The sequence below is a fragment of the Nerophis lumbriciformis genome, linkage group LG26 (genome assembly GCF_033978685.3).
Source record: "Nerophis lumbriciformis linkage group LG26, RoL_Nlum_v2.1, whole genome shotgun sequence".
Lineage (NCBI taxonomy): Eukaryota > Metazoa > Chordata > Actinopteri > Syngnathiformes > Syngnathidae > Nerophis > Nerophis lumbriciformis.
This window is the reverse complement of record NC_084573.2, coordinates 28,110,001-28,120,000: the sequence shown is the minus strand read 5'-3', so window position 1 is coordinate 28,120,000 and position 10,000 is coordinate 28,110,001. Positions and strand designations below refer to the sequence as shown.

The 10,000-nt window shown below is 40.5% G+C and overlaps 1 protein-coding gene across 1 annotated transcript in view; it reads left to right on the top strand.

Moving 5' to 3' along the window:
- Window positions 1-10,000, top strand: part of fut8b (fucosyltransferase 8b (alpha (1,6) fucosyltransferase)) — a 392,883-nt gene that overhangs the window by 170,690 nt on the left and 212,193 nt on the right. The window contains exon 2 of the mRNA XM_061987060.2: window positions 5,453-5,944. Within this exon, the coding sequence (XP_061843044.1) occupies window positions 5,742-5,944 (203 nt within the window). The 5' untranslated portion in view covers window positions 5,453-5,741. The remainder of the gene's footprint in view (window positions 1-5,452; window positions 5,945-10,000) is intronic.

Here is a 10,000-nt window from a genome sequence, read left to right as displayed (position 1 = left end):
TTGACCAAAATTGAGTTACTGGGTTTTGCCTTTGGACGGGAGAGCTGCAGTAATCAATACAAAAAGGCGACGTGAGTGCGCAATGTTTATATAGGAACTTCTGATCCTAATTCAGACTCCCAAATTAGAGCTCCCGTTTTCTTATTGATTTTATAATGTATATTTGTATAATGTGTGTGTTCTGAGATAGTGACAGAGAATAGAACAAGGATGGACAATTCAACCCTTAACTCAACAATGAGTAGATGAGTGTTATGTGTGTGTGTATATGTGAAAATAAATGAACACTGAAATTCAAGTATTTCTTTTATTTGTATATATATATTTTTATTTTATATATATATATATATATATATATATATATATATATATATATATATATATATATATAGCTACAATTCACTGAAAGTCAAGTATTTCTTATATATATATATATATATATCTTAACCACGCCCCCAACCACGCCCCCCGCCCCACCCCCGACCACGCCCTCCACCCCCCACCTCCCAAAATCGGAGGTCTCAGGGTTGGCAAGTATGCCCTAAAGCAGACCTGGGCAAATTAAGGCCCGGGGGCCGCATGCGGCCCGTTAAGCTTTTCAATCTGGCCCGCCGGACATTCCCAAATAATTTTTTTAGATCTTTAAAGGGGAACATTATCACAATTTCAGAAGGGTTAAAACCATTTTCCAGTGGCTTATTTTATTTTTCGAAGTTTTTTTAAAAATTTTACCCATCACGCAATATCCCTAAAAAAAGCTTCAAAGTGCCTGATTTTAACCATCATTATATACACCCGTCCATTTTCCTGTGACGTCACATAGTGATGCCAACAGAAAACAAACATGGCGCATAGAACAGCAAGGTATAGCGACATTAGCTCGGATTCAGACTCGGATTTCAGCGGCTTAAGCAATTCAACAGATTACGCATGTATTGAAACGGATGGTTGTAGTGTGGAGGCAGGTAGCGAAAACGAAATTGAAGAAGAAACTGAAGCTATTGAGCCATATCGGTTTGAACCGTATGCAAGCGAAACCGACGAAAACGACACGACAGCCAGCGACACGGGAGAAAGCGGGGACGAATTTGGCGATCGCCTTCTAACCAACGATTGGTATGTGTTTGTTTGGCATTAAAGGAAACTAACAACTATGAACTAGGTTTACAGCATATGACATACATTTGGCAACAACATGCACTTTGAGAGTGCAGACAGCTCAATTTTCATCAATTAATATATTCTGTAGACATACCCTCATCCGCACTCTTTTCCTGAAAGCTGATCTGTCCAGTTTTGGAGTTGATGTCAGCAGGCCAGGGAAGCTAGGGTTGATATTCTTCTCTTGATCATCTTCGGTGGTATAAGGGACAGTGTGAGCCAAGACATCCAGGGGGTTTAGCTCGCTCGTCTGCGGGAGCAAACTGCCGTGCTAGCGAGGTCCTTTGTCCCTGAATTGCTCACACACTCCGGCAGATGCAATGGGGGTCTGGCGGCAGATTTCTTTGACTTTATCGTTGGAAATGCATCTGCTTTGAGTGTCGCAGGATATCCACACATAACAACCAAACATATATATATCAAATATATCAGATTGTAGGTGAGTTTTTTTTACCCTTCGCGTTCATATTTTGCTGTGTTTGTTGCATTTTTGTTGCGTTTCGCTTGATTGTAAGATATGTCGATGGGGAGGGGGGGTGACGCTCATATGTTGTCAATATTCAGTGTTTTATCCTTCATAGTTAATATTGTAAATCCCACATTCTTTATTTTCATGTACATTCTCGGTGTCTCATTCAGTAAAAAATTGTAAAATTCCATTGTGTTTTTTAAGACGTTTTTAGCATTCAATCAGACATTATTGTGCGGTTTTGTATTAGTGTTCCTAAAAATACATATACCGGCCCCCAGACACATTTTTTTCTCTAAATTTGGCCCCCCGAGGCAAAATAATTGCCCAGGCCTGCTTTAGGGGCTCCGTATGTTTCTTATTGCAATTGTGTCTTTAAATAAAATAGTGAACATACAAGACAACTTGTCTTTTAGTAGTAAGTAAACAAACAAAGGCTAATTTAGTCTGCTGAAGTATGCAGTAATGTATTGTGTCATTTATCATTCTATTATTTTGTTAAAATTATTAAGGACAAGTGGTAGAAAATTAATTATTAATCTACTTCTTCCTTTACTGTTAATATCTGGTTATTTTCTCTTTCAACATGTTCTATCTACACTTATGTTAAAATGTAATAATCACTTATTCTTCTCTTGTTTGATACTTTACATTAGTTTTGGATGATACCACAAATGTATGTATCAATCCGATACCAAGTAGTTACAGGATCATACACTGGTCATATTCAAAGTCCTCATGTGTCCAGGGACATATTTACTGAGTTTATAAACATAATATAAATTGAAAAAAAAAAATGTAAGACGATTTTGTGATGTTAAAAAATATCGATGTAATCATAGTAGTAAAGTTAAAGTTAAAGTACCAATGATTGTCACACACACACTAGGTGTGGCGAAATTATTCTCTGCATTTGACCCATCACCCTTGATCACCCCCTGGGAGGTGAGGGCAGCAGTGAGCAGCAGCGGTGGCCGCGCCCGGGAATCATTTTTGGTGATTTAACCCCCAATTCCAACCCTTGATGCTGAGTGCCAAGCAGGGAGGTAAAGGGTCCCATTTTTATAGTCTTTGGTATGACTCGGCCGGGGTTTGAACTCACAACCTACCGATCTCAGGGCGGACACTCTATATATTGTAGCGTCCCGGAAGAGTTAGTGCTGCAAGGGGTTCTGGGTATTTGTTCTGTTGTGTTTATGTTGTGTTACGGTGCGGATGTTCTCCCGAAATATGTTTGCCATTCTTGTTTGGTGTGGCGCATATTTGTAACAGTGTTAAAGTTGTTTATACGGCCACCCTCAGTGTGACCTGTATGGCTGTTGACCAAGTATGATTGCATTCACTTGCGTGTGTGAAAAGCCGTAGATATTATGTGATTTGGCCGGCACGCAAAGGCAGTGCCTCTAAGTTTTATTGGCGGACTGTATCACTCTGTACAGCGGCATTTTAAAAAGTCATAAATTGTGCTTTTTGAAACCGATACCGATAATTTCCGATATCACATTTTCAAAGCATTTATCGGCCGATAATATCGGCAGTCCGATATTATCGGACATCTCTACTGTTAAGTGTTTTGTGTCGGTCAATATCGATAATTTTTTTATTTTTATGAACTATCGAAAATAATGACAGTTGCGTGGCTTTCCTACTAAAAAAAAGATGTACGATCAATCCAGAAAATTGCGTACGCAAGTAAAAATTCAGATGTATTAGGCCCACGACCAGGTTCAATCTGGCCCACAAGGCCCGCAAGATGAGTTTGCTAAGTATGAAAATGAGCTGAAATGTTTTAATGAAATAAACTGCAGTTCTAAATGTGTCCACTGGATGTCACAATAGTGATTCAAGTGTAACCCCACGTCGCACATGACACTGTTGAAAGATGACGAGTCAGCTTGGGCTGTCAAAAAAAATTGATTTTCGAATTAATCGCGATTCTTGCTTGTAACGGTTTTTAATCGATTAAAAAAAATCACAAATGTTTAAAAAAATGAATAAAAAATGTATCTTGTCGAGCCACTCGGGCAAATACTAATGTTGATGTAGATGATCATATCTGCTGTAGAGATTCCATCTGGAGAAGAGAAGTGTTGGATACTTCTCTTGTTGCCTTATTTGTATTTGACTTTATGAAATGTTTAGGTAGAATTTTATTTAACAAAACCAAGTTTCTTTTAAATTTATCCAAGCTGGTATCTCTTTTTATGGAGGATTGTAGTTAACCACTAGGCCACTGAGAAGGTAAAGTATCGACGAGATACGCTATTGTACGTGGTATCATTACAGTGGATGTTAGGTGTAGATCCACCAATTGTAGCGTCCCAGAAGAGTAGTGTTTATGTTGTGTTGGGTGCAAATATTCTTCCAAAATGTGTTTGTCGTTGTTGTTTAATGTGGTTTCACTATATGGCACATGTTTATGACAGTGTTGGCGTTTTTCTTACAGCCACCTTTAGTGTGACATGCATGGCTGTTGAGTAAGTATGCACTTCATTCGCTCGTGTGCAACGTGATCAAAGTCAAGATGATTGTGTCGTGACTTCATTATCGGCATATCGTGACTTCATTATCGGCATACTTGCCAACCCTCCCGGATTTTCCGGGAGACTCCCGAAATTCAGCGCCTCTCCCGAAAACCTCCCGGGACAAATTTTCTCACGAAATTCAGGCGGATCTGAAAGCCACGCCCCCTCCAGCTCCATGCGAACCTGAGTGACGTCAGGTGCGCAACACCACGTAAATCGTTGGCCAACCAAAAAGTAACCCCAGTACGCTATAGCCAACATTCACCAGGAGATGGCAACAGACAAACATAGATCACTCTATTACATTATTCCCCTTTTAGAAATGTATAGAAGTTACTCAAAATAAATAAACAACCCAACCAAAAAATGCAGCAGCTCAATTAAAAAACTTCTTTTTTTTTTTTTTTAGTACTGAACTCTTAACCCTCATTTGTAAAAAAATAACATGCTTATTATACAAACAGTATTTGTACACCATTAACACAGATTTTTATACTGTCTTCAGAGATTCAGTTTTTTTGGTGGTACTCGAAACCTTTCTGGGTACCTGCGAAAGGGTGTTCAGCATGGTTAGAAAAATAGTGACAGCGAATAGAACAAGGATGGACAATTCAACCCTTAACTCAACAATGAGTAGATGAGTTATGTGTGTGTATATGTGTAAATAAATGAACACTGAAATTCAAGTATTTCTTTTATTTATATATATATATATATATATATATATATATATATATATATATATATATATATATATATATATATATATATAATAAAATAAATATATATATATATAGCTAGAATTCACTGAAAGTCAAGTATTTCTTATATATATATATATATATATATATATATATATATATATATATATATATATATATATATATGAAATACTTGACTTGGTGAATTCTAGCTGTAAATATACTCCTCCCCTCTTAGCCCCGCCCCACCCCGACCACGTCCCCCATCTCCCGAAATCGGAGGTCTCAAGGTTGGCAAGTATGATTATCGGGCACAATGAAATCTTGGTAGACTATATAAGTTGTGACTTTTTAGTATGTCAAACGGACCAAAATCGCCACAAAATTAACAACAAGAATGATTTTGCAAACATTATTTTAAAGATTGAAAGTTGCCATCAATCCCACGTGAGTGCTCGGCATTGGACGTGAGTGCTCAGGGCCCCGAAGCGCCCAAGGGATCGGCGCCTATGGCTGCAAGCGTCTCGTGTTTTCCTTTGCTACGTACAAAAGCTTAACCCTAATCTGAATTCTTGGCTCTTGTGTGCTTCTTGCAGGGAACTGCTTCGGTGAATCGTTCCAGAGGGACCTGAAGAAGTCGGCGAGGCACTAACGCCGCCATCATGGTGTAGCGCATTGGGGATTAGCTGGCTGGTAGCTGGAGACCACCCCCCCCGGACCTTGTGAAACCTCGCCTCATCCGCCGTCCCTGCAAAGATGCCAGTGCTAACGTGGGAACTGCGTGGATTCTGGTGACAGGGCACGAGTGGACCGTCGAGCAGCCCGCCGGGGTCGTTGGGCGTGCAGGCGCATCAGGGGGCAAGTTCAGGCGGGCGGGGTGACACCATGCGGCCCTGGGCGGGCTCATGGCGTTGGATCACCCTGGTGCTCTTAGCCTGGGGGACGCTCCTCTTTTACATCGGTGGCCATTTGGTGAGGGACAGCGACCACCCGGAACGCTCCAGCCGGGAGCTGTCCAAGATCCTGGTCAAGCTGGAGAGGCTCAAGCAGCAGAACGAAGACCTGAGGCGCATGGCCGAGTCGGTCAGGTAGGATTTACTAAGAACCCTCAAGGGTTTTCTTTACGTTTCTCTTATTGGTATCCTTTCATCCGGCCTGCAGCCCCGCGTTATTGAGGCCCACGTGCGTAAGTCGTGGTAGAAGGCGGGCTCATTACTAGAGATGTCCGATAATGGCTTTTTTGCCGATATTCCGATATTGTCCAACTCTTGATTACCGATACCGGTTTCAACCGATACTGATATATACAGTCGTGGAATTAACACATTATTATGCCTAATTTTGTTGTGATGCCCCGCTGGATGCTGCTCCGTTATTGATTTAAGTCATGTCTGGATGTCATTAAAGGGGAACATTATCACAATTTCAGAATTGTTAAAACCATTAAAAATCAGTTCCCAGTGGCTTATTATATTTTTCGAAGTTTGTTTCAAAATTTTACCCATCACGCAATATCACTAAAAAAAGCTTCAAAGTGCCTGATTTTAACCACCCGTCCATTTTCCTGTGACGTCACATAGTGAAGCCAACACAAACAAACATGGCGGATAGAACAGCAAGGTATAGCGACATTAGCTCGGATTCAGACTCGGATTTCAGCGGCTTAAGCGATTCAACAGATTACGCATGTATTGAAACGGATGGTTGTAGTGTGGAGGCAGGTAGCGAAAACGAAATTGAAGAAGAAACTGAAGCTATTGAGCCATATCGGTTTGAACCGTATGCAAGCGAAACCGACGAAAACGACACGACAGCCAGCGAGACGGGAGAAAGCGAGGACAAATTCAGCGATCGCCTTCTAACCAACGATTGCTATGTGTTTGTTTGGCATTAAAGGAAACTAGCAACTATGAACTAGGTTTACAGCATATGAAATACATTTGGCAACAACATGCACTTTGAGAGTGCAGACAGCCCAGTTTTCAGCAATTAATATATTCTGGAGACATACCCTCATGTCAGCAGGCCAGGGAAGCTAGGGTCAATATTCTTCTCTTGATCATCTTCGGGACGGTGTGAGCCAAGACATCCAGGGGGTTTAGCTCGCTCGTCTGCGGGAACAAACTGCCGCCATTGCTTGCCGTGCTACCGAGGTCCTTTGTCCCTGAATTGCTCACACACTCCGGCAGATTCAATGGGGGTCTGGCGGCAGATTTCTTTGACTTTATCGTTGGAAATGCATCTGCTTTGAGTGTCGCAGGATATCCACACATTCTTGCCATCTCTGTCGTAGCATAGCTTTCGTCGGTAAAGTGTGCGGAACAAACGTCCAATTTCTTGCCACTTTCGCATCTTTGGGCCACTGGTGCAACTTGAATCCGTCCCTGTTCGTGTTGTTACACCCTCCGACAACGAGGCATGATGTCTCCAAGGTACGGAAAACAGTCGAAAAAACGGATGATTTGACTCAGTGTTTGAGAAAATGGCGGATTGCTTCCCGATGCGACGTCACATTGTGACGTCATCGCTCCGAGAGCGAATATTAGAAGGCGTTTATTTCGCCAAAATTCACCCATTTAGAGTTCGGAAATCGGTTAAAAAAATATATGGTCTTTTTTCTGCAACATCAAGGTATATATTGACGCTTACATAGGTCTGGTGATAATGTTCCCCTTTAAAACAGTTAGCTCTATCTTTTGACACTTCTTCCACTCCCGTCCTTGCACGCTACACCGCTACAACAAAGATGACGGGGTAGAAGACGCTGCCAAAAGTGAGCCACGTAAATAAGACCGCCCACAAAACGGCGCATCCGGAAGCGACTGTCAGAAAGCGGCTTGAAGATGATCTGTAAAACATCATCCATGCAACATTTTGACCAAAGAACCACCATTACATGTTATGTAGACCACAAGGAAGTGTTTTACATTTAGAAAAAAATTAAATTAATTTGACTCCTTTAATGCGCCCTATAATCTGATGCGCCTAATACAGTGGTTCTTAACCTGGGTTCGATGGAACCCTAGGGGTTCGGTGAGTCGGGCTCAGGGGTTCGGCGAAGGTCAAAACACACCCGACTCATCGTGTAAATACAAACTTCTCCCTATCGGCGTATTACGGATACGGCAACAGCAGAAGTCACACTGATTTGCAGGTGTGTAATTTGTTGTGAGTTTATGCACTGTGTTGGTTTTGTTCTTTGAACAAGGTGATGTTCATGCACGGTTCATTTTGTGCACCAGTAATAAAACATGGTATAACTTTAGTATGGGGAACATATTCACCATTAATTAGTTGCTTATTAACATGCAAATTAGTAACATATTGGCTCTTAACTAGTCATTAATAAGTACTTATTAATGCATTATTCGGCATGGTCTTATTAAAACTCTAACCCTCTAACCCTGGCCCTAACCCTCTAACCCTAACCCTAACCTTAGATTACTTAGAATATGTTCCCCTAGTGTCCAAAAAACTCTAAATTAAGTCGTTGTTACTTAAAACAGTGGTTCTCAAATGGGGGTACTTGAAGGTATGCCAAGGGGTACGCGAGATTTTTTTTTAATATTCTAAAAATAGCAACAATTCAAAAATCCTTTATAAATATATTTATTGAATAATACTTCAACAAAATATGAATGCAAGTTCATCAACTGAACATCAAATCCAGTAGGCTATTCCATTCATTACAATGCAATATTACAATATTCAGTGTTGAAAACTAGGTTTTTTTGTGGACATGTTCCATAAATATTGATATTAAAGATTTCTTTTTTTTTTGAAGAAATTTTTAGAGTTAGAGTTCATCAATCCAGATGGATCTCTATTACAATCCCCAAAGAGGGCACTTTAAGTTGATGATTACTTCTATGTGTAGAAATCTTTATTTATAATTGAATCACTTGTTTATTTTTCAACAAGTTTTTAGTTATTTTATATATTTTTTTCCAAATAGTTCAAGAAAGACCACTACAAATTAGCAATATTTTGCACTGTTATACAATTTACTAAATCAGAAACTGATGACATAGTGCTGTATTTTACTTCTTTATCTCTTTTTTTCAACCAAAAATGCTTTGCTCTGATTAGGGGGTACTTGAATTAAAAAATGTTCACATCACTGAAAAAAGGTTGAGAACCACTGACTTAGAATAGGTTCCCCATACTAAAGTGTTACCAAAAACATATAACTTTTTCTTGAATTTGAAAAACAAAAAAACATGTTATTTTTCACTAAAGAAGGGTTCGGTGAATGCGTATATGAAACTGGTGGGGTTCGGTACCTCCAACAAGGTTAAGAACCTCTGGCCTGATATATGAAAAAAGATCAAAAATAGACCATTCACCGGCAGTGTGCCTTATAATCCGGTGTGCCCTACGGTCCGGAAAATACGGTAGATATAATTATTGAATATGATTACAATCAAGAGTAAGATTACTAATTCAGTGTTAATATTTGCGCGGGCCCTGCGGTCAATAAGGTTAAGAACGCTCCTCTTGAGTGCCATTTTTGGCTCCTCTACCCACCTCTGCTAATTGAGATGTTAAAGGGGAACATTATCACCAGACCTATGTAAGCGTCAATATATACCTTGATGTTGCAGAAAAAAGACCAGATATTTTTTTAACCGATTTCCGAACTCTAAATGGGTGAATTTTGGTGAATTAAACGCCTTTCTAATATTCGCTCTCGGAGCGATGACGTCACAACGTGACGTCACATCGGGAAGCAATCCGCCATTTTCTCAAACACCGAGTCAAATCAGCTCTGTTATTTTCCGTTTTTTCGACTGTTTTCCGTACCTTGGAGACATCATGCCTTGTCGGTGTGTTGTTGGAGGGTGTAACAACACAAACAGGGATGGATTCAAGTTGCACCAGTGGCCCAAAGATGCGAAAGTAGCAAGAAATTGGACGTTTGTTCCGCACACTTTACCGACGAAAGCTATGCTACGACAGAGATGGCAAGAATGTGTGGATATCCTGCGACACTCAAAGCAGATGCATTTCCAACGATAAAGTCAAAGAAATCTTCCGCCAAACCCCCATTGAATCTGCCGGAGTGTGTGAGCAATTCAGGGACAAAGGACCTCGCTAGCACGGCAAGCAATGGCGGCAGTTTGTTCCCGCAGACGATCGAGCTA